This window comes from Molothrus ater, chromosome 15, assembly GCF_012460135.2.
Source record: "Molothrus ater isolate BHLD 08-10-18 breed brown headed cowbird chromosome 15, BPBGC_Mater_1.1, whole genome shotgun sequence".
In the NCBI taxonomy this organism is placed as follows: Eukaryota; Metazoa; Chordata; class Aves; order Passeriformes; family Icteridae; genus Molothrus; species Molothrus ater.
Genome location: NC_050492.2, coordinates 1,217,728 through 1,242,430, shown reverse-complemented (window position 1 = coordinate 1,242,430; position 24,703 = coordinate 1,217,728). Strand labels below are relative to the sequence as shown.

Here is a 24,703-nt window from a genome sequence, read left to right as displayed (position 1 = left end):
GTTGTTTGTGTGTGTTCAGCAGAACAATCTGGTGTGATTGGTTTTGTTCTGGCACCTGCGATTTTACTGCCAGAGTTGGTGTTCACTCTACTCTGCTCCCTAGAGAGGTGAGGAAGAGGAGGGGACTCAACTCAGTCCCCGTGTTCCCATTGCTTTCTCTGTGCTTTGGGCAACTCCTTGATTCTGCTGACTCACACAAGTGCCCCAGCTTCTGCATCCCACACCTGGAATGCTGGGTCCCAGCTGCAGAGGCTTTCTGCAGCCTACAAGGTGTCTTGCTGCAGCATATTTGTTATTCTGTATTTTTATTTAATTACTTTCTTTTACAGCTCTTTGTATAAATCTAATTATCCATCTGTTACGCTGCATTAGGGCATCACAGCTCCTCAGATTTTTTCCTGTTCTAAACATTTAACTTGCCCTGCCTGGGCTCAGGTGAGCTGGGTCTCCTCCCTGCAGGGCTCCCAGTCAGTCCAGGGCTTCCAGTGGCTCCTGACCACACCAAGCTCTGCACTTGCAGCTCAGCGTTGTGACTGCAAAGGGCCAGGAGCTCGCAGGAGGTAATTCCCACGTCCATGGTGTGGCTGGGAGCAGCATGTTCCCAGTTAAACCCGATGTCACTGTGCTCCCAGGGAGCCTGGGGCTCTCTAATGGGATGTTACAGCCCTCCTGCTTTCAGAGGGGATGCTGGAGGGCTCACAAGAAGCTCGCCCTCTCTCTTGCCTGGGACACAGATATGTGGTTGGAAGCCAAGCCAAGGTTCCCCCAGCTTTCCCCAGGTGCCTTCCACGCTGTTCCTCCATCTCTGGGATGATTCATGCTCCCAGCTTTGAGTATCACATGAGCCCATCAGAATCACAGAGCCATGCACTCAGCTCCAATTTCTTCTCTGCAGTTCTGTTCTCCTCTTAGCAACAAATACTCCATAACCTAATTGCTCATTAAAGGCTGTGCTGTGTCCCTGTAATCCAGGATGTCACAGGCAGCCGTGGTGCTCTCCCAGGGACGCCGCTGCTCCCCCGCCACGGCGGCGAGCGCCTGGCTTGGTAGAAAGTGAGAAGGCAGCATTGCATTGAAGTGGAGATTTTCATCTTCTTGGGGATTTTTTTATATCTCTCCTATATTCTGGGCTTTTGAACATCTAACATCTCTTTTATGCTTCACATCTTTCATATGAAATTGTTGTATTGTGTTGCCTATTGAAACCTAGTTTTCCTTTTGTCAGGTTTTCCCCCCCTCACCCCTACTTTCTTCTCCACTGTATTTTGATCGGTGTAACGACTTAGGGCTCCATTTTTCTAGGTGGTTTTTAATCTCCTTAAGTCGCATCTCTGAAGGCCTTTGTCTGTGATAAACTCAGTTCTGAGCTGGTGCTTGGAGAAGAGGATTTTTAGGCCAGTTCTGCTGCATGAGGCCCTTGGGGGAGGCTTTGGGGGTGACTATGCCTCATTCCTCCTCCTTCTCCCTCCAATAGTCACAGGCAGCCTTGGTGACATTGGGGTTGTTTTATTATTATCCTGTAGCTCATATTGTGCATGCAAATTTCCTTTTCCATAGCTTGGGACTGTGGAAAGCCTCAGTTAAATGTGTGTTCTGTAAGGGATTCACCTACCCTGGGCTTAAGTGTCATTTCCTGGCAGAGCCAGGGGGTCATTTTGGAGGGTGAGGAGGCTGCAGGGCTGTTGATATGGAGTTGTGCCAGTTATTCTCTCTTAGGAAGGAAGCTAGGAAGTTTGGAAGGAGATGTGGATACCTGGGAAGTCATGGAATCAGAGCCATCTGGCTCACTGCAGCTGCTCCATGGCCATTTCCCACAGGAATAGTTCATAGCCAGAGCTTGGAATGCAGAAGGAAGCCGTGTTCTCCTTATGTGTCGCTTCTCACTTGAACTGTTTGAATGCTTTTATTTTATTTATTCTTAAACCTGCAGTCTGAAATCCAGTCATGCAAGTATTAACGAGCTGCTGATCACCCTGCCTCTCTTTTCTGCCCTTGTTCAGTCTCAGATTTACAGCTCTAGTTCGGGCTGGAATTACTGACACTGTAATGATCTGTTTTATCTCTCTATCTATTATTTGTCAAATAATTTTAACATGACTGTGCTTACAAGAGCTGTCAGAAACCCTCCAAACACTGAGAAGGATGAAGAAGTCATTGGCCTTTTCAAGTGTGACCCTGGTTGTGTTGCTTTGTTTCCAGGGCTCACGGAAATGACCTTTTCTATTGCCTGTCAAAGTGTGACCCAGGTGTGAGGGTTTGAGAGCCCCAGGAGCCAGACAAGGCACATTTCAGCCCTGTTGGTTTGCTCTTGTTTTCTCCATTAACAGATTTTGGACTGAAAACCAGGGAGGGGAAGGGAAAGAGGGGGAGGGCAAGGTAAGCAATGCTGCTGTGCTGCCTATTTCTGATCCTCAGGTTACAGCACAAGCTAAATAGACTACACTAAATTTTTTAGGCTGTTTCACAGACTTACAGACTTTGATCCCTGGCTTTGATTTCCCAGGTGGCACTGCAGAGGTTGGTTCTGAGCAGAGAAGAGACCCATTAAGCCCCTTCTAGCCCGGTGATTATCATGCCTTTGCACCAGCACTGGGGCTTTCATCAGAGCTCAGCTCTGCAGCCTCTGTGCCTGGGGAGATGCCAGGGCAGGAGGAGCGTTGTGCCAGCCCAGGCAGGGGCAGCCCCTCCATCCCACTCCCTTCCACACCCCTGCTTGGTCCTTCCCCACCTGGTTTCAGTAGGATGCCCAGGAGAGGAGGTCACCCATTCTTTCCCAAGGTCTCATGCAGTTTCTGCAACAAGCAGGCCATGAAATAAATATTCTCTGTGTGTCCTTGTCAGAGCAGTAGAGATGAGGGCATTTGCCTGCCTGCCCTGCTCTGTGCCTCCAAGTCTCCAGGTCCCTCTGCACCACTTGGCTTGCTTTCTTTTTTTTTTTTTTAATTTAAATCTAATTTTGCTGCCTTATTGTAAGTTCCCACCTAACTCCAGAGCTGCTGTCGCCTCAGGGCTGTGTTGCTGCTTTTCAGTCTTCCCACACCCGTGTGTGCAGTCTGCAAAAACTTTGAGAAGTCTCTCCTAAATTTGTGCTCTTGGGGTCATCCTAGGAGGAGTGGAACAAGGGTGTCTCTTAGCAGAGAGTAATCTTGAAGAACCCCTTCGTCTGCAAAGTGGAAACTGCTTCCATGCCAGGAGTTGCCAGTGAAAATGCACAGAATGTGGGCAGCATGGCTGGGAGGCACAAGGAGCTGAGATGTGCAGCAAGGGCCACATCTAGAGGGGATGTGCTGTGACCCCACAGCCAGGCTGGGCCCCCCAGGGCACACTGGGGCTGTTCAGCACACAGGGCTCTCTTCTGGGAAGCCGCATGGGGCTTGTGTTGAGTCCCTGCAGCCTGTAGCTGTTCCTCCCCCGGGATGGGGGCTGGTTAATCTCATCAGTGCAGCACACCCAAACCTCTGCCATCACTGCAGCATTATGGGATGTCACCATAGGCTGGCCCAGCCCTGTCCCAGCCTCAGACTCCTGTTTCAGTGAATTTTGTTGCAGATGCCACCATCCTGTCTCCATTAACAGATTAGCACAGCTGAATTTCCCATGCGAGCTCTCCACAGTCTGTCTCATTGTGTTTATTTTGTTCAGGCTGCTTTTCCCTGGGCTTGACAGTGTAATTTGTACAGATCTCTGCTGAGTTTTCCAAACCTTCAAACAAGCTTTTTTGTTAGCTTGAAGCCAGGACCATTGATAGCAGCGACAGAGCAACAGGAGCATTGAGAAGCGAGCGGCACACCCACCAGCCAGGAAGGCTCCCTCATCTCCCAGGCTGCTCCTTGGCAAAAGCTCCATGGTTCAGAGATTTTAATTAGATCAAATCCTCCAGGTGACCAGCCAAGTATTAAAGGCATACCAATTTCTCAGTTGTGTCTCTTGCTGTAAGAGTTTTTATTATTTATTTTAGAAAGATGTGACAAAAGAGCTTGGATATCCCAAATATGCCGTTCTCCTTGAATGGCACCAGGAGGTCTCCAGCCCAGGGGATTGTCCTTTCAGTGCACTTCTACTCAGCAAAGTGCCTTCCTGCAAGCTGCTTCTGCACTTGCTCTGGTCTCCATTGCCCAGAGGGACTTGCACATGAAATGGGATCAGGTTTTTGGACCACATGCTGTTAGGGCCATGGCTGTGGCTGCAGGTTTGGCTGGAGATGAATGAGAGCCCCAGCTGTTAGCTGGGCCTTGGGCTCAGGAGTGCCTGGAGACAGGTGAAGTTTTAGGGCTTGTGCTGTTTGCCTCTGTTGACTCCCTAAATCAGTCCCCAGCCCATTCAGAGATGCCATCTTTGGCAATCCATTCAGAGATGGATCATTGCACAACATATTGGGGTGGAAAATTGCATCCTGCTTTTGCAGGAGGAGACTCTTCTGCACCTCCTGGCATGGGGAGGTTGGGGATGGGCTCCTCATGGTGGATGTGTCAGGTCCTTCTGAGCAATGGTTTTAACTCCAAGCTGCTCCTTGCCCAGCTCCATTTGTCTCTGGTTTTGTTTCTTTATGACCCTGCCTGCCTCTGTGTCTCTTATTTCCTGGAGGGGCTGGGCCATGGCTGCTGCAGCAGCTCCCTGGGAGCAGTGGGTGCTGTAGCAGGGCCATGACCTCTGTCTGGCACGGTGCAATTGCTGCTGCAGAGCCCAGCAAAGGCTGGAGAGTGGAGCTGCTCCTGGAGTGGGAGAGCTCTGGGATCAGACAGCTGGCACACTGTGCCCTGACTGCGAAAGCCCTGCCAAGGAGGGAGCCTGCAGTGTCTGATGGCTCCACCACCTTCCAAGATGCATTGGAAGTGGGCTTGCAATGTGTCAGCGTGGATGGGAGGAATGGTCTGTCTGTGTGTCTGTGTGTCTGTCTGTCCCTGGGCAGCTGCTGACATCCTGACCTGAGGTTTCAGCCTGTCCTGGCAGGCAGGAGGGTGGATTTATCCACAGTAGTCCTTGGAGAGGAGCTCTTGCTGTGAGAGGTGTGTGGGTGATCAGCATGCTGGCAGCAAGCGAGGAGAGGGGGAAGCAGGAACTGGAATATGAAGGCTCTTCAGGAGCTCTTCAGGATTGGATGTCATGTGGAGTGAGAGGATTCATGGAACCAGGGAGCCACAGGGGAGGGATCCTTGCCAGGGGAAGCCAGGTGGGATGGGGGGTATGGTGGGAAGGCCCAGGTGACCCAGTGTGCCCTCCCCACCCCTGCTGCCTTCATTTCAGGTGTGTTTGAGGTGGCTGCACAATTTGTACCTTCTCCATAACCATGAGCCAGCTTTGGTGGGAGCTGGGGGATTTTGTTTTGGGATCAGCCTGGATTGACCCTTGTTCATGTCCACTGTGAGGTGGGAATATAATTAGATAGAACAATTGAAGTTGGAAAATCCCTCCCAGAGCATCGAGTCCAAACCATGCCTGATCCCCACCTTGTCCCCAGCCCAGAGCACTCGGTGCCACCTCCAGCCCTTCCTTGGACATCTCCAGGGATGGGGACTCCAAACCCCCCTGGGCAGCCCCTCCCAATCCCTGAGCCCCCTTTCCATGGGGAAATTCCTCCTGGTGCCCACCCTGAGCCTGCCCTGGCCCAGCCTGAGGCCGTTCCCTCTGCTCCTGTCCCTGTGCCCTGGAGCACAGCCCGGCCCCCCCGGCTGTGCCCTCCTGGCAGGAGCTGTGCAGAGCCACAAGGGCCCCCTGAGCCTCCTTTGCTCCAGGCTGAGCCCCTGCCCAGCTCCCTCAGCCTCTCCTGGGGCTCCAGCCCCTTCCCAGCTCCGTTCCCTGCCCTGGACACGCTCCAGCCCCTCCAGGGCTCTCTGGCCACGAGGGCCCAGAACAGGACACAGCCCTCGAGGTGTGGCCTCAGCAGTGCTAGCACAGGGGACAATCACTGTCCTGGTCCTGCTGCCACCCCAATGCTGCCACAAGCCAGACCAGGGTGTCTCCCACCTTGCTGTGCCCCGCTCTGTTGGTGACCTGCCTTTTGCTTTCATCCCTGCAGCAACCCCAAAGTGCAGATCGAAGCCATCGAGGGGGGTGCCCTGCAGAAGCTCCTGGTTATCCTGGCCACAGAACAGCCCCTGGCTGTCAGGAAGAAGGTGAGGAGTGGGACTGCACCTCTGGGCAAAACTGGGATCGTGCTGAGCTCTGCGTAAACACCCTCAGGACATCAGGGACATCTGGACAGTGTGGGACCCCACTCTGTGTGGGCTTCACTCCCAGGGGTGCAGAAGGAGGGCCCTGGGTACCAAACCACCCCAGCAGCACTGGTGGAGCCTGCACTCCCCTGGCTCTGTGGGTGTCCCCCAGTGCCTGCAGTGGCACTCACAGTGGCTCTGCCAGCCTGTGGGGACAGCACAGTGACACAGCTCCTGGGGGGCACAGGCGAGGGTCGTCACAGCAGCACAGCCATCACAGGCTGACAAACACAGGAGCTGACGTTTGAGGAGCTAATTGCTGCAGCCAGCCCTGTGTCCTGCCTTTGGCAGAGACTTTGGAGCAAGGAGCAGCACCAAGAGCCCCAAGCCAAATGTGCAGTGCTGTCCATCGGGCTGGGGGCTTCCTCGCCCCCTCCCTCCCTCCCTGCTGTATTCCCTGGAGCATGAGATCCCATTACCCTCACTTTAGTGTGTGATGCCACCTCTGTAACACCACCTGGCTGCTTCCAAACCCCAGCCCTGTTTTCCACAGGGACTTCCTGCATGAGGGGTCCAGCAGGGTGGGGAGACCACTGGCTCTTCCATTCACCTGTAATGAGCTCCCTAAAATATGTTCCCCTTTAACTCTGGTAAGAGTTTTCCAGCAAATGAAAGGCAAAGAAAGCTGTGGAACCCTGTTGCATTTGGCCATGGATGTGAGGAGATCCCACCGGACGCTCCATGCTCAGAAACTCCTCCCAGGAGTGCCCGTGGCTCAACTCAGAGCTCCTTTTGGGGTGGGGAGGGATGGCTGGGCTGCAGGGGCTCTCACAGCTCTGCTGTGAACCAGAATAGTTCATTCCAGTGAACCTGAGTGCATCGTGCTGGCAGCCCCTGCAGAAATGAGAGGGGTGGGCTCAGTATTGTCCACGTTCACACACATCTCTACAAGACCCTCCAAGGGTTGAAATCCTCTTTTCCAGGAGGACAGAGGCTTTAATTCCCAGTTCCCGTGCTGTGTGCAGTGTCCTGTGTCTCCAGACTGGATCCCAAGGCCAGGCTGGTGGCCCAGCCCGTTCCTGCACAGGGCAGCAGCCCCGGGCTCCCGCTCCGATGGTTTTTCCGCCCCGGTGCTCGCAGCCCTGCACGGCAGCGAGGCCAAAAGTGCATTCCTTCCCTCCGCCGTCCCCTGGCCTACGATTCAAAAGGGAGATAGCAGCATCTCAAATTCACCAGCAGCAACGCGGAAAATGGAAAATAGAAACAAACGGGAGCGGGGAAGACGCGGCTGTCAGCTCGGATCTGTCCGTGCGGAGCGGCCCGGCGCGGCCGCGTGTGGGGAGCGGGGCAGGCCGCGGCGAGCAGCGCGTCCCCTGCCCCGGGCGGCGCGGCCGTCCCTGCGCTGGCAGAGCAGCCGGGGTGACAGCAGCGCTGGGCTGGCCCCTCATTGCCGCCTCGGCTCCGAGCCAAGCCCCTGCGGCACCGCGGGCTGCTGGGCTCTGGCTGGCGGCTGTGGGGCTGCACCCTGACACGGCCTGGGCCGGGGGACGTCGTGGCCTTGTCCTCTGACTGTGGGGTTGTGGGGACATCACCCCGGCATCCAAATCACCTCGTAGGGATCAGGCTCTGCTGGGTGGTGCTGTACACTCCTCAGCCCACTGTGGGGGTGAACATGGAGAAGGGGCTGGCCACAGGCACCTCAGTGACAGCCCAGACTGGGGTTTGATGAAGTACCCACGATTTGGCAGCCTCACAGTGCTGGGGAGGATTGGGATTGCAAACAGGACTGCTGGAGATGTCCCTCAGCAAGGAGAGGTTGGGATGCATTTTCCTTGGGGAGCGTGTTTCTGCTGTCCTCTTGGGGTGCCATCAAGAGGGGCCATGCGACATGGGGTGGCCATGGCCACCTTGCTGATTGCCCTCTCTTTCTCCACCAGGCTCTCTTTGCTTTGTCCTCTATGCTGAGGCACTTCCCCTATGCCCAGCAGCAGTTCCTCAAGCTGGGCGGCCTCCAGGTGCTCAGAAGCCTCTTCTGGCAGAAGGGGATGGAGCCCCTCCATGTCCGTGTGGTGACACTGCTCTATGACCTCATAATGGAGAAGGTGAGACCTGGGGTGGCACTGGCCAGGCACTCCTCACCTTGGTCCCCAAACCCAGCCAGGCCTGAAAATCCTCACGGGACAAGGATGAGGAGGAGCCAGCCCAGCATCAGTGGGGATGAGTCCCCTTCAGCCCCTTGGCCAACACCACACCAGTGCCTGGGGAAACCTAGAGGAGCTGAAACCTTTGTTTGCCTTCAAGTCACTGCCACCATTTCCTCCTGAGGGTGTTTAAACAGCAGGACACAGAGGACACAAGTAGGGAATGCTGGCCCTGGGCTGTGGTGTCCAGCCAAGGCCAGGGGACAGGCCAGCTCTGCTGTGTCCCTGCCTGCCAGAGAGCCCTTTGCCGGCTGCACGTGCCTCCCTGGAGCCCAGCCTGCCACATTCCGTGTTTTATTTTCAAATACCCTGGATTACTGCTGTAAGTGTCAGTTTAAAGCCTGTCTTTCCTTGCCATGGCTTGTTGTTCAGTCTGTGTGTTTCCCTGACTCCAGAGAATGAGAATTAAATCCACTCTGGCTCGGTTTATGGCCAATTTGCCCTGCGGATTATGGCTGCTCTAATACCTGGGTTGCAGGCACGGCAGAGCAGCACCTCTCTGTTAAATCAGTTATTTTCCAGGAGACTTTGTAAAGGTGCAAATTATTTTAGCAGGTCTGAAATCTTATCAGGTGCTGACTCTAACATGATCCTGTCAGCTCCATGGGAAAGGAGCAGACAAGGGCATTTTGACTCAAACCATTCCCATTTGATCCTGCTGCCCATTTCCCAGCTCTCCCCTCCGGCAGCCCCATCTGTTCCTACCTCCGTGGGTCTGGGGCAAGCACAGCCTGGCAGATTCTCGGGTTTATGTTAAAACAACGATTTTTAGCTGCTCTTTGGATTGGGAATGCTGTACCCTGGGTGCTGGGGGGCTGCTCCAAGCTGGGGTGGCAGGTTTGGGTTGGGCTGGGTGACTGTCAGATGGATTGGTTTGGAATCGTAAAGCACCCTGGCAGCTCTCAGTGCAAAACAGGAGTCACTGAGGCTCTGAATGCCTCCTCCTGCCACATTCCTTCCTTTTCACCCCAAATCCTGCCTGCACTTCAGCAGGCAGCTCTCAAGAGGACCAGGAGAGGGGAGGTCTTGGTGTTGTCCTTCCAAGTCCCTGTCTGGAAATTGCAAGCTATCAACAGGCTCTCCACCAAAGGGCTCACAGGGTGGTGTGGGGGAGTTTCCCCTCCTCCCTCTGGCCCCCTTGCCCCCCTGGGCTGGTCTCTCTTGCTGTAAGGGATCCAGCCCCCTGCAGAATTTCAGTACTGGAGTTTTCTGGACCAGGCTGGCAGGGGTAGGTCTGGCTGTGGCTGGAGGAGACTGAGATCCCATCTCTGGAAGGAGCAGCATGGAGCCAAGTGATGATGTTCATTAGGTGCTCCAGGCACCTGTCAGCAGGAAAAAGCACCAGACCAAAGACTTTTCAAGTCTTGATGAGCTTCCTGCCTCTGAGTCCCCTCCCAGGCTGTGTGACACAGAAACCCCCAGTCCCTGGGAGTTTTCCAGGGTGGAAAAACAGCCCCTGTGGCCAGGGAGCCAGGACACAACCTCAGTCTGGTCTTCTGTGGCAAGTCCCCATCCATAGCAGGTGGTACAGGACATGCATCCTCCTCTACTGTGTCACCTCCTGGGAGCAGTTCCTCTCTGACAGGGACATTAATCTGTGTTCCACCACTTCCCACAGATGCTGCTTGAGGACTCCCAGCACGGAGAGCAGATGGAGGAGAAAATCCAGCAGTACCAGCAGGTCAGGCTGGTGCCGGCGGTGGTGGAGCAGGGCTGGTGTGCCCTGGTGCCCAATCTGCTGGCCATGCCCGAGCACGACACCCGTGAGAAGGTCCTCAAGCTGGTGGGGGTCCTGGTGGCCTTCTGCAGGGAGCACTACCGGGGGGACCCTGCCCTGGGCACCACCCTCAGCCTCCTGCGCAGCGAGTACGAGGAGCTGGCGGCTGAGGAGCAGAGGGAAGGGGACAAGGATGGCTACTTCAGGGAGCTCCTGGCTCTATTAACACCATCATCCAGGAACTGAGGTGAAACTGGGGGTTCTGTCCAATTCCAGGGAATTCAGGGTGACAGCAAGTTTGGATGGCCAGACTTTTCATTGCAGGTGCACTTTGGAATAAACTGCTGGACTAAATGAGATCCCACACTGTGTGCCAACAACTTTGTTATTAAAATACATTGGGGTGTGGGGAATGTCTTGTTTTCATGGCATACGCTGGAAGAACGGAGGTGCACGGTGGAGGGAACAAGCTGGGGGCTCAGCTGAGGAATTTGGGATTTGCAGAAAGGGAACAAGTGGTGTTCCTGTGGGGGCCATGCTTGTGTCACTCCCAGGAGGGGATGTTTGAATCCCTGCACTTCCTCCAGGCCTGGCAGAGCCCAGCTGGTTCCTTCCATTCCCCAGCCCTTGCAGGGCTCTGCCACCACCAGGGATGGGCACAAATGCCACCAGACCCATTCCCACCTGTGACCCTGGAACCACCAGGCTTTGTGCTCAAATATTTGAGGCTCCCTTGTACAGTGTGTCACTTGTCACTGTTAAGTAGCAGGGCTAATTATAACTAATTTTTGATCTTTCTCTTTTTGGGGTTTCAGGCTGTTTTGCTGGCATTAATTTTTTTTCCCTATTTTTATCTGAAATGCATTTCCCAGCCAGCCTTGCCAAGGCTTTGCTTTGTAGGTTAAAAAAAAAAAAAATCTGACGGTAACAGCCAGGACAACCATGGGAAGGGGCTTTTCTGCTGGAAACCCAAGCCTCTGGAGTGATGCCAGGTGAATCAGGGATCCAGCAGAACTGGAGGGGATCAGCACAGGGATTTCTCAGCCCCTGCCTAGCTTTGTCACTGTGTCAGAGCTGGATTTAAGGTGGGGATTGTCTAACACCTCCTTAGGGAATGAGTCAGGGAGAAAACCACCAGCAGCCCTCCCTGTCCAACCCCAAAGCCAAAACCCCACTTGCTCTTCCTTAAAGTCTTAAACCTGTCAAGTTTTTGAGCAGGGGCTCACTGGGGGTGCCTGTGCTGGCCCTGGGGATGGAAAGGTGCCCACGGGCCTCCAGGGCAGCTCAGGAGGGAGCAGGTGGTGGCTCCTGGTCAGTGCCACTCGCTGCCAGCCCTGGGATGGCCCCTGTGGCCTGGGATGGCAGCAGGAAGTGCCCAGGAAGGTCCTGGTGACCCCCTCGGGCTGTTTCCCACCCACGGCAGAGTGACACAGCCAAGGACATGGAACACTCAAAGGAGGCCAAAATATGATAACAAATAACAATTTCCTGGCAGTGCTGCTCCTGAGGCGCTGGGCCCTGGCAGGGCACTCTTGGGGCAGAGGCTGTGTGAGGTCTTGGGCAGTGCTGGCATCAGGGACCCCACACCCACACCCTGTGTACCCCTGCCCAAAGGGCTCCAGGCTCTGCAGGGGGGTCAGGAGCCCAAAGAGGGGTGGCCAGAGGGAACCCCTGGGTTGTAGCCACTCCCTCTCTGCAGCTCCTGCAGGTCTCAGGGTCCAGTCCAAGCAGTGGGACTGCAGCTGGGTGGTGGCCTGGGGAGGTGGTGACAGCCATGGAACCTTGGGGGGCACCAAGAGCTCCACCATGGGCAGCCATGGCCAAGGCTCAGCCTTGGGGGCTGCAGCCCATTCCTCTGTGTGCGTGGCCATGTGTCCCCAGAGGGTCACAGAGAAGTGCAGGCGAGCCCTGGGCTGCTTTCCCTGGCCATAAATGCCAGCCCAGGCCGGTGTCCCCACTAATGACAGCTTTGTGCCCCAAATGGTGCTGCTGGTCCACAGCTCGGGGTAATGACAGGGCTGCTGCAGCTGCCTGGTCCTCCCCCGGCAGGGCCAGGGCCGAGCCAGTCCTGCCCCAGCCCCTGTGCAGAGCCAGCCCCACTGTGCTGGGAATCCCCCAAATTCCTGTAGGCATGGAGCAGGCAGGGCTGGAGCGGCCCCAGGGGTGGGGGATCCTGGAGCAGATGGAAACCTTGGATAGGGCTCACCAGACACCCCCTCCCAGTGCAGGTCCGGGATGAGCACTTCTGTACTTAATTCTGGAGCTAACAGGGCCCCCCCATTGCTCCAGCTTCAAGAGGGCATCAAGCGTTAAGCGCCGCAGTCACACAAGTGGCCAGGCCAGGACCTGCTCCCACTCCTTCCCCCTGCACCCACTGGAGCATCAGGAGGGCTGTGCTGGCCCAGCCTGAGCTCTCGGAACCCTGGCACCCTTTCGGCAGGGAGTGGCTCAGAGCAGAGCCCCCGGGCTGTGTCTCCCTCGGACACTCCCCAGCCCTCACCATCCGCAGCACAGGCGGGGCCTGAGCCCTCAGCACTGGAGCAGCTGATGTGCCTTAATGGATTTTTCCTTTTCTCACCCCTTTGTTGGGGTTTTGAATGCACTCGTCCCTCCTCACCCTCTCTGCTCTCTCCTCAATTTTGTGCTTGAGGTTTGGCTGCCGTGGTTTGGACCCAGCACCCGTTTAAGCAAACGCAGCTCGGGGTGCCCCCGCTCCCCTCTCCGGCCCCGCTCCTGACACATCCCAAAGGCGCTGGGAGCAGGCAGAGCTCGGAGAGGGAAGGCGCTCATTAACGGCCATTAAATCGTGGCACGGAAACTTCACACACAATTAAAGCGGCATAAATTCAACGTGGCTCCATTCACCGCGGAATTGAATTAAGAGCACTTGAAATCTGGAATAAGACGTATCTCCTGAGGATTTAATGTGGTTTCACTAATACACTTTAGAAGATAATGTGGGTTCATCTTCCTGAGATCCCTGCACTGCCAGGTCTGCCGGGCTCTGGCACGGACCCAGCAAAGCTGCTGCCCCATTGCGCTGCAAAAAAAGCCCAAACCAAAACATCTTCAAATCACTGCAAAAACACCCCAAAACCCCTCTAGCAAGTACTCCGGCGTGTTCCAGGCGGTGCCTGGGCAGCAGCCATGGGGAGCTGGCGGGTAGGGAAATCCCACAGCCCTTCCCTGCCCAAAGCCACGGCGGGTCCCCCCATCTCCACGGAGGGCAGGGAATTGGGAAGGTGGGGTTCGGCTCCTCGCTCACCGCCGGGGGGAAGCGGCGGGAGCACCCCCGGAGCTCTCCCCGCCCGTTCGCTCCCTCCCGAGCCGAGCATCGTCCTCCGGCAGCGAGAGCGACAGCACGAGCCCTTCCCTAGCGCTTAATTACATGGAGCAGTAATTACTGTAATTCTCTCCAATTGGCTCCCTAATAAAGTCACAGCTTCGCTGGCGGCTGGACCCCCTCGCCGAGCCGCGGCTTCAGCGCCGCTTTCACACGCAGGGCTGGAATTCCCTGACACGGGATCGGCGATTTTGGGTTTTGTACTCCTGAACCACCTGGGTCTGGGGCTGGTGCCGAACAACCCGGAGGGGCCGGAGGCACCGGGACCGGGGCTGGAGTCGCGCCGGGATGAGGAACTGCCCTGCCCTGCCCCGGCTCGGGGTTCTTCTGCCCCGCTCCGGCCCCAGGATCCGCCGCTCCCCCGCCCCGGTGTCACCACCACGTCCCCAGCTAAACTGGGAAACTGGGATTTCATGACACAAAGTCCCCCCTCTTCTAAGGGGACAGGCATTTTCTCTCCTCCAGCCGCTACTGCGGCACTTCTGAACGGAGCGATTAAGTGTTACACCGATAATGATTCACCTCGATGCCCTTCTCTGCTCCAAACCCAAACGCAATTCCCAGAGGAGCAATTCTGGGGTGCAAGGGAAATGTGAGCTGAGGTTTTTCGGCCTCATGTCCCCATGGCGTTCCTGGTGCTCCTGCACCCCCTGGGGCTGTAGCTCTCACCAGGGGAACCACTTTTAATTTCTTGATACTCAGTGTTTGTAGCATAAATTAAACGAAGATGTATTTAAAAGATAAGTAAGTGTAAACTTGTCTGTACATCTTAATAAGGGTTATTTTTTAAAGCACGTTAATAGATTGTACTGGTGGGAGGCATTGGATGTACTCCCTAAACAGCTCAGGGAATGTCACCTTTAAGACAATACCAGGAAAAAAAAAACCCTATATTGCAAAAATTCAGTTAATAATTATCTCTAAAAGAAGACCTATAGCCTGTTAACCCCCGAACGGCAGTGGAGCACCGCTCCCTCTCCGAGCCTGTTTACTTGTTAAGGGTGTATGAAAATATCCTATCATTCCACTGTTTAATAGCTGTACTCAAGAGGCTAAAATGCTTGAAAACATAATACATTTGGCAAAAATATCTCAAAAACTATTTAGCTTAATTATGATCAGCATTACAGTAACATGACAGCAATAACCTTAATACAGTAAATTATGAGCTGATTGAGATAAATAAAATTATAACATTTCAGTGCCAAGGTTCAGCTCTAAAATGGAGCTGCATTTCAGACATTGACTCCAGCCCAGGCTTTTCCAGCTCCACAGGAACAGGCACCGCGGTGCTGCCCCGTGCAGGCACCGCTTCCCTGCACTCGACTCGACTGGGACGTGTGAAACACGCTGAAATTCATAAAATTTAAATAAGACAGTGAAATTATACCTTGTAGCTATAGTTATCACAAATAATGTACAGTCTAAATTGCAGCCTGAGCAAACACGATTTCCTGGGTGCCTCTGGAAGCCCAAGGCGGGATGCAGAGCAATTATGAGGAATGAGCACAAAGCTGATTTGCATCTGAATGGCGAGGGGGGGGCGATGGGCGGGCTGGGCCCAGCTCCATTCACAGCACCACAATGCACCAGCTGGGAAAAGCAACTTTATTAGTGTCCCGCAGCAAAATACATTAGTAATTTGTAAGCAGGCATTACAATTCCCGTCCGTGTCACGGGGAGCGATCGGCCGCCCACGCCGGGGGAGGTTTCCGCAGGGATCGGCCCCGGGGGCTCCCCCGGCTCCGGAGGGAGCGGTGCCAGGAGCACAAGGGAACCCCAGAGGGCTCCGGGGCAGCCCAGGAAAAGCAGCATCACGGCCCCAGGGCACCACTGAGCCCAGCTCCAAACACGATCCCCAGCAAAGCCTGGCCCAGGCACGGGTGTAGCGTTTTTCCAGCTGTTTTCCAGTTGTGCTCACACAGCCAGTGGCTGTTGTAATTTCAAACTCCTCTGATCTTGCTCCCTCTCCACCCCCACAGCAGAGATACACTATCACATACAATACTTTCATTAATTTTTTTTTTTGAGTAAAAAATCTATTTTTTTCTCTTGATCACCATGATAAACTGAGTCTCTGAGTATCATGATCCACTATTAGTGTTAACCGTTAGTGTTACTGTAAAATCCTCTTTGGTTATAGAATATTTCATTTAAAGCAAGATTATAAAAAACAGTTTCCAGCTAGAAATCCACCCCTGTAATCTAAAAGCCATCTAAATTACCACACTTCTGCAGGCTGAAGATATACTGATAGGACTTAGAAATTTAAGTATCTCCCCAGGTAATCTAAACAAAGTTATCAAAATTATATTAAGTAAATACATTTGGAGGAATAGTAAATTTTTGAAAAATCCTTAGGGTATTAAAAGTAGAGTTCTGGAAGTAGCAGTAGTGGGCTAGAGAAAAACACCCCGAGCCAGAGCTCTCCTCTAGATACTCTCCATGGCCTTGAACTCGCTGAGGGCCTGCACGGGGTTCACGTGCTTCTTCTGGGATGCCCTCTTGATTTTCGTCTGGGTCTCGTCCTGTTTCTCCCTCTTGACCAGGGGTTTCTTCTCCGGAGCCTTCATCTTCCAGGAGACGGCCGGGAGGTTGAGGGAGGCCATGCCCTGGGACTTCTGGTACTTGGTGGACGCCACGTAGGAGGCCTTGACCGTCTGCACCACGGCGTTCATCAGGTTCTTGGCTGCCTGGATCAGGGACATGGCACTGTCCACCTGCCAAGGGACACAGAGTTACCCACCATGGAACCCCCAAACACAGCCTTCCACTGAGAGCACCACAGGCCTGGGGGTAAAACCACTTGAAAACTGATTTATATTTTTCCTTTGAAACCTGAGGCTCCCAGTTTGAGGCAGGATTTTTTTGGATGCTCAGTGGTTACAAAGCTGACTTGTGCCACCAGCACAAAAGGAGGGTTTGCCCCCCTGTATGCATTTTCCACATCAATGGCAATTGGAAACATTTGTATTCTGCCCTTTGCTTTTGTGACTAAGATTTAACAGTTGCTTATTCTCTAATGAGATTAATAAAGCTGTAGTAATATCTTAATCACCGATAATAAATATTTAAATCGTCCTAGAATACTAAATTGTATTGGGAAGGAAGGAACACAACTGCATCACCAGCCAGGCCTGAGCCCTTTCCCAGCTGGCTCCTGATTTACAAGAGCATCAAAACAAGGAAAAACATGAATTTGTCAAAGCTGTAGGGCACAGCAGGGACAAAGAGCTGAGACCAGGGCTGGGTGGAAGAGAGAGGGGAGGAGCACTGTAGTGACCTCAGCTGGGACCCCCTTCTCCAGGGGCCAGTGTCCTGCTCTGGGTGGGATCCCCAGCTTGTCAAGGCCAAATGGGCTGGGACAGGGGTTTGATCTGGGGCAGGGTTTGGTTCTGGTGGCTTTTCTGGGGCATTGACCCTTCCCTTCTACTCCACTGTGCCCCAATTGCTACCATGGCACCTCAGATCCTCTGGCAAAGCCCCTGTGCTCTGCCCTCCTCCTCATGAGCCTGGAAACCACCGTGCTGGAGTGTTTCCAGGAATCCTCACAGCAGCAGGAATCATTAAAGGCCAGGAGAGCAGGGAAGTGCTTTTCTGAATGACCTGTCAGACTGTGCAGGTGCCAGCTCTGCCCTCCTGGGCTCTGCTCTGCTCTCACAGCACTCGGGTGCAGGGGCAGGGCATTAACACTGGACAGAACCTTCCTTTCAGAGTGGTGATGCCTCTGGACTGGCTGAGGTCTTCATCTGATTATCCCATGGAGCTCAACACTGCTGCTGGCAGCCCTCAGCCCCAGTGGACAGGCTCAAGGAGAAGGGACAAAACCAGGAGATCAGACTACAGATGCCAGGCTGTTCTACCACTGATTTATGGCAGAGGGGATGTAAATCCTGGAGGCACTGAGTAACTGCAGTGAAGCCCTGGAGTACGTTTTGCTGCACAGTAACACATCTCCTGCTTTGACAGCACCACGCCTTCAGCCTCCCAGCTCCCAGGACATGAACAGCAGCACATCCCACCACAGTCCCTGGAGCTGCTCTGGGGGCTGGAAAGGCAGCAGGGGGGGCAGCACAGCCCCATCACCCCCAGATGGGCTCAGCTCGTGCAGGGATATCTATTGCTGACTGCTCCTGCTGCTGCTGCCCCAAAGCTCTCCTTCCACAGCTCTCCCTGGTTGTGGGGGGGAAATCTGTGCTACTTAGTTTAAGCAATTGAGATATCAAACAGGGTTTCACTGGAAAATATCAGGGCAGAGGATGCCCAGGGAAGCTGTGGCTGCCCCTGAACTCCTGCCAGCGTCCAAGGCCAGGCTGGATGGGGCTTGGAGCAGCCTGGGACAGTGGGAGGTGTCCCTGCTATGGCAGGGGGTGGCACTGGATGACTTTTAAGGTCCCTTCCAACCCAAACTGTTCCATGATTCTGTGGTAACAAAATGGCAGAATGTGGGAAGTTTCTCCATTTGCTGATCAGGGAGCAATTCTGGACTCTCCAAGGGCCAATTCTGTCCCTTCTTCCAACTTCCTTCCTCAGTCCTGACATGGCTGGGCAAAAGCACCAGAAGTGACCAAACGTGCCTCTGCAGGGCAAGGCAGAGTATGCCGAAGAAATTAAGGATTTAGCTCCACTTCCCTCCCGCCAAATATCTGCCATACAGAATCCTCTTAGGAGGCAGCATTTCATGAACTACAGTGAAAAAAATTATTTGCAAAGTAATGGCTGGAATAAGAAAGCAAGCTGGCCTGGGGCAGCTTCCAGCTGTCAGAAACCAGAGCAGCCACTAAAAATCCCTGCACTCTTCAGGGCATAGCCATCCTGAAATATTAACATCTCTGGAGCATTGCAGGACCCCAGCATGTTCCAAGGCTGTGCAGAGACTTGGGGCAGGTTTGACTGTGCTGATAAAGTGATTAACCTCACTAAGAGTGAAAAGCAGTCTGGAAAACAGATCACACAAAGGTGAAGTGAATCTGTGTACAAACACTTTTGAATAAGGAAATGTGAAGTCTGTATTTTCACAGCAAGCGTTCCTCCTCAGAACAGCGAGGCAGCAACACAAACTCTGCATCCATTAGAACTCAGAACCTGAGCTGGCCATGCTCCAGCATCTCCAGTCTCTGTTCCGTGGGGTTGAACACAAAAGCTCACATGGAATAACCTGTGGGAGCAAAGCTGCCTGAGGCAGCGTGTGCCATACGTACCCCGGAGACGACGAGCTCCCCGCCCAGGTTCTGCACCTCGGCCTTCACCTTGCTGCAGATGTTGAGCTGGTGGCAGTAGAGCGCGATGCGCTGCAGGTAGGCCAGCAGGTCCTGCTTGCACGCCGAGTCTGGGCACTGTGGGTGACACGGGCACAGCTGGGCAGGAGCCAGACACACTCCAGGCACCTCCCCTGGAGCAGGGGATGGGCTGGGACAGCGCTGCCCTCCCTCCCTGCTGAGCCTGGGCTTTGAGACAGCTGAGCAGCGAGACAGGCACCTAAACCCAGGAGCCATGAGCAGGGCAGCACTGCACAGGCTCCTTCCACTGCCCTTCAGCAGCCCTCCCAGGGAGGAGGAAGAGGAGGAACAGAAGGAAGAGGAAGAGAAGGAGGACTATTTACCCTCCCCAGAGCAGGTCTGTCAGCTGTAAAAGTCCTTCCTGTACTGCACAGGACACAGCAGCAATGGTCTGACACCCAAGATTTCAAGCTGCAAATAGCAGGTGTTACCAATTCCTCCCTCAATCCTCAATCTTAAGTATTTCAAGCTTGAAAATTATGAACCCAACAGTGCCTCAATTACATGCAGCAAACAGAGATTTTCTTGACTTCTGCTCCCATCTTGTAGCAGGGGGGAAAGCAGGTTCCTCACCAGGCACAAAATGACATTTTTAAGGTGCTTGCTGCAGCACTCATCTGTAAGAGAAATGTAACTTTTTCAGCTTTGCACAAAAGGCTCTGCGCAGGAGTCCTCTGTGCAGTTTGGGAAGGTGGCATTTTCTGGGACAGAACTAAAGAATGAGCCACAGATGAGCCAGGCTCAGGCTGGATTTCCAGACCAGAGAGGAGCCCAGCTGAGGAGCAGCCACGGTCCAGAGCAGGCTCTGTAGGACATAAATGCTGTGGGAAGGGTTCTGCTGCTCTCAGCAGCCCTGCAGCCCCTTTAGCAGCAGCAGCAGTGGGGTCCCAGCAGCAGGTCCCCCATGGGCCACCTCAGCCCCAGGGGCAGCCCACATGCTCAAACACACACACACACACACACACACACACACACAACACCTACAGCTTCACTTACATCACACTGGGTCACACCCCATGTTGCTTAAGCCCTGCTCTGAACCCCAGAGAAGCATCACTTGTACCCCACAGACAGCTCCTGTTCCATGGAAATGGCCCCTCATCATCTCCCCACCCAGCATCCACAGGCCTCCTGGACAAAACCATCAGACTCCCACTGATCCTTATCTCCTGCTCTAAGGCAGGCTGCACTGTGCCCAGCACTGTTTCAGCTGGAGCAGTGGAATTCACCTGGCATTATCCAGGGACAGGACTACAGCCTGCAGGGATCTCCAGCCTCTGGACAGCTGCACCCCATCCAGAGTGATTGAAGAGCTCTTTTTCACACACCCCTGTTCACAGCAAAATCCCATTTCACCTAAGACCCTGATCCTGTGCAATGGACCATCTGATGAAGATTCATAATGGACATGGCATGACTGAAAGATTAATCTTCAATGTGGCACCACTTCCATTACTTAATGCCTCACTCCAGCTGAGGGTTGTTGCATTGGCCATGCAGCCTCTCCTCCCCTTGAGGGTAAGGTAAAAATCCCCTCCTGGCTGTGAGCAGCAGGCTCTGAGCCCTGATTCTCCCTGCAGACCTTCTCTCCTTAGCTGTGAGATGGAAGCAGAAGCTCTTTTCTTTGTATAAAAGAGGAGCAGATCGTGGTGCACACACAGGGATATGCAAACATGGTCCCACTCACATGGAGGAGCATTTCCTTCCCAACAGCACTCAATCTGCCACAACACCCTCTGCAGTGAAGGTGAGTGCAGCTAACACATATATTTGTTTTTTTCTGGGGCCAGAACAAGTGGCCTTTGTAAAGCAAAGTGGTCTCTGTGCTGAGCAGAGGTGACTCAGGTGCTGCAGTGATGTGCCCACAGAGCTCACACACACACAGGGACACTGCACTGGGAGATCTGCATGGCTTTATGGGCATCTGACCCCACCAACAGACATAAAACCACCTTCTTAGTCCCAAGGAAAATGATGAACACCCAAAGTAATTGCAACTCTCAATGTGGGCATGCAGCTTCCATCAGTGCAGTGAAGCCCTGCCTAACGAAGCAGCAAAGCTTGCAGGTTAATTTTTTAAGCTAATCAATATTAGTCAGCAGTACAAGATGTTTAAGAGCAAGTCCACAAATAGCCCTGGCCAAAGAGCTAATGAAAAGCCCAAATTACCATTTTGGAAACTGCTCTCCATCTCCCAAAGAGCTCATCTAACACAGCAAGTGAGCAGCACAGCAGTGCAGGGGCTCAAGGGCTGACAAATACCCAGTGCAGCACATCAGGGGATGGCTCAACAATTCCAGCTCCTCTCTGGGGCTGTGAAACCCTTCAAGGAAAGACTCTCAAGGCAGGAGGCTGCTGCACGTTCACCAACAGCTGAGGAAGGCAGCAAAACCTTCGTGGAATAGGAATCATCACTGGGCTGTGTACATCAATCCAGTGTGAGATGGAAACCCAGATCCTATCCTGTGTGTGCTATTTCTGCAGGCAGGATCGAGGACTCAGCTCAAAGACAGATGAGGTTTAAATGGAGATGTAACACGAGATAAAAAAGAGCATCAACAAAAGGCACTGCGGGTGCCTGCAGGAGCCCTGTCCTTTCCTAGGCAGAAGCACTCGGATAAAAATCAAAAAACCCAAAAGGCAACAATTTGAACACTGATCAAGAATGATGACATTACTGGACTAACCCACAGCCACAACCCCCATCTGCAGAGATGGATGGGTTCTCACAGACACAGCACAGCCTAGCAGGTAGTGCAGTGCAGATGGAAATGAATGTGTTGGGGGACACCCCACCTTCCCAAAGCCCCCAAACTGAGCTGCTGCCACAGACTCAGGGAAGGTTACTGGCAAAAGCTAAGCTGGCTGCTCCAGGTCAAATCCAGGCTCCATCCTAGACACAGCAAACACCCCCTCCTACTTTCAGTTCCTGCTGCCCCAGCTGAGCCTGCAGAGAAGCAGAATCACCTTTTCCTCTGTTTTTGCAGAGAAAAGGGGCAGAGGAAGACAGCAGAGCCCTGGTGGTGTGTGCTCATGGACACAGACCATCCCCAGTGGCTGCAGGGGAGAGCCAGCAACCTCAGAGCTTCTTCCTCCCCCTGCCTCTCCCTTTGGGAATGGGCCCTGCTGCACCAGGAATCCCCAAAAAATGCCCCTCAGCCCCAGGTGCCCGCTGGGCCCAGCAGGAGCTGCCAGCAGCTGTTTTGGGGAGGCAGCTCCCTGGGAGGATGGGCACTGACCACCTGTGCCAGCAGCTGCCACCAGCCTGTGCCCAGGGTCCCCACCCCAGCCCCCCCAGCACGGACCAGTCTCCCCAGCATGAGGCTGCTGGAGCCTTTTACTGGGAAGTGGGGCAACCCTACCCTGACCCCCAGCTGCTTCTCACAGGGTGATCAGAACTGATGTAACCTTGGCCTCCCACTGCCACGGAAGGAAAAAAACCCAGAAAGTTCCTTTGGCTTTGTAGGTGTTCTGACATTGAAAAAATAAATAATAGAGAGAACCCTTGCTGCAAATCATTGTCATCTGTGTTGTGCTCATAACTGCTTCATATTCCCCTGCTCCCAGCAAGCAGCAGCTGCTTGGAGTGAGGGATGGAAACCTCGGGGAGAACCTGATGAGTTCAGCTGATGGCAGAACTCATCCCAACAGAGAGGGAATTCCTGGGACAGCAGCTCTTGGAGCTCAGAGGAATGTGCTGCAGAAGGGCCTGATGGCAGAGCTGGGAGCTGCTGGCACACTGACACGAGGGGTCACAGCTCTGGTGTCACCCAGCACACAGGACACAGCCCCTCCGTGTGCTCCCTCCTCCAGGGGCAGGGACAGCAGGAACCAGGAGCTGCTCCTGCTCTGTAGCTGTCACTCTGCTCCACATTAACATGTTTCTAAAGAGTATGGAAGCACATCTAATGAAATATGCAGGCTCAAAGTATTAGCTGAGTATGGAGTCAGGAAAAAGCTATATTCTTGTCAAAATGACTAACTGTACAGTGCTGCTCATATTTATCTTCAAACATGTGCTTAATCTGTTACATTTTTAAGGACCTTACTGCTACTGAAATAAGTTTTCTTTTATATTTTGAAATGGCTTGGTACAGAAAACCATATACCAACTTTGCATAAAACATGTGAATCAAAAAAAAAAAAAAAAAAAAAGAAAAGGCATTGTAAACCTTCTGCCCAGCTCCCCTGAGACCTTGAACACAAACTGCTCCTTGCTTCATTTACCTACACCAGCAGCACACCTGGTTCTTGCAGAAACAAGGCTGTCAAAGTGCTGTAGCAAGGAAAGCCATCTGAAAAAACACTTATCAAATTTATCTCCCCATTGAACATTTCTCACTGCATCATTAATAAAGGAGGGTGTAGACAAGCACCTCTGAATGCAACATTAAGAGAGAGTCCTGCACTGCAATGATTTACTTTCAAAGTGACACTAGTTCAGTGAAAACCTTGCAGTACACAAATTTCCATCCTGAAAAAGCCTGGAAAGCAAGTGACAACTGGGAAAACAAAGTTTAGTCCATGATCTCAGGCTTAACCTCCTTGCATTTCAGAGTCTCTCTTGAAGGTGGAATATTATTACTAATGTTGATGTTTCCCTGCTATTTGGGTGTGGGCTGAGGCCAAAGGTGCTCTTGCTTGGCCCAGTTTCTAAGTGGCTCAGGACAGGCATTGCATAAATAATCCCTGAGCTGGCCATGCTCATTCAGTCCTGTGAGAATTCCTTCCCAGCACTGGGACAGCACAGCCACGCTCGGGTCCCTGCAGGCCTTGCTCCAAGCCTTCATCAGCTCTGAAGTGAAAAAACACCAGAGAGCTCTGACACCCTCCCCACTCAGTCTGTGGAGCATCTGAAAATTGTTGATCTTACAAAGCTGCCTCAAAGCCAGTATTAAAGGTGGTGCAATAGGCCAGGTGCCATTGTGCAGGGGCTGTCCCTGCAGTGTGTGCTTTGGGAAGCACCAGGAGTGCTCTGGGTGTGATGTGAGCCCAGCCTGGACCTGCTCAGCACTGGCACTGCCCTGGCTCTACGTGACCTGAAGCAGGGCTGGCACAAAATGCCAGGTGCCTGATTCCAGCCAAGGAGCTGCTGTGTCACTGCTCAGGGAGGCAGGAGAGCAGCTGGAAAGAATGGAAAGAACAGAATTTTCTAGCAGCAGATCTGGAAAATCAGTTTAAAGACCCCAAAAGCAAACACATTCTCATCTGTTCATCATGCAGTACTGAAAGTTCTCTTGCTCCTTGGAGCTGGAGGCTCCAGGACTGTGACTCACGTGGTCAGCAATGGTCCGGCCCAGCTTGTCCATCCTGGACCCGGCCTCTGCAATCTTCTTGGCTGCACTGATCACATCTGATGTGTTCTTCAGAGGACCTTTTCCCCTGCAAAACAGAGCAGACGCTCCCTCCTAGCACCAGGAAACCACAGCAGTGAATTCTGTGTCCCTTTTCTCATTCTGTCCCACACTGTGCTGGCAGTGACTCCTCACCCAAAGGGCAGGAGAAGGCTGAAGCAGCCATTACAGCACCTTCATTTTCAAGAGTTACCCCCTTTCAGCTCTTCCCCACATTTAGCTTAAATCCAGGAATAAAAACATCTTAAATTTTACTGCTTTGAGCAGCTTAATGATGATAAGAGATAACATTTTAGAAGACGGATTTGCAATTTTTATGGAATGGAACATGAAGTTTAAAAAACAGCGTTATATAAAATCTGGTAAATTAATTTCAAAAGGCATCAAAAACCCTCTCTTTCCTCTGCCAGTAACTGTACTAGGAACTATTTCTGCAGTATGGCAATATTGAGAAGCCCATAGAATTTAATGCTGTAAAGAACTGAGCAAATATATATATATTCCTGGGGATAAGAATCACCCTTAAGAAAGAAAGAAAGAAAGACAGGCAATAACTGCTGTGTATCTGTAGATCAATTTAAACAGTTATTACCACCCAGCCACTGCACAATAATGCTTCTCCCCAGTTAATATGCAGCTGGAACAGGGCACCATTTA

At 53.1% G+C, this 24,703-nt stretch overlaps 2 protein-coding genes across 3 annotated transcripts in view; one reads left to right on the top strand and one right to left on the bottom strand.

The window, feature by feature from the left end:
* Positions 1 to 10,429, top strand: part of SIL1 (SIL1 nucleotide exchange factor) — a 90,347-nt gene extending 79,918 nt beyond the window's left edge. Inside the window, 4 exon segments of the mRNA XM_054516489.1 lie at positions 6,017 to 6,113; positions 8,090 to 8,254; positions 9,972 to 10,281; positions 10,284 to 10,429. Of these exon segments, the coding sequence (XP_054372464.1) occupies positions 6,017 to 6,113; positions 8,090 to 8,254; positions 9,972 to 10,281; positions 10,284 to 10,321 (610 nt within the window). The 3' untranslated portion in view covers positions 10,322 to 10,429.
* A 4,578-nt stretch (positions 10,430 to 15,007) lies between these two features.
* CTNNA1 (catenin alpha 1) overlaps positions 15,008 to 24,703 on the bottom strand; it is a 117,147-nt gene continuing 107,451 nt past the window's right edge. For both annotated transcript variants that reach the window (XM_036392047.2, XM_036392048.2), the window contains 3 exons: positions 23,969 to 24,074; positions 18,615 to 18,749; positions 15,008 to 16,133 (listed from right to left, as the gene is read on the bottom strand). In XM_036392047.2, the coding sequence (XP_036247940.1) occupies positions 15,846 to 16,133; positions 18,615 to 18,749; positions 23,969 to 24,074 (529 nt within the window). In that variant the 3' untranslated portion in view covers positions 15,008 to 15,845. The remainder of the gene's footprint in view (positions 16,134 to 18,614; positions 18,750 to 23,968; positions 24,075 to 24,703) is intronic.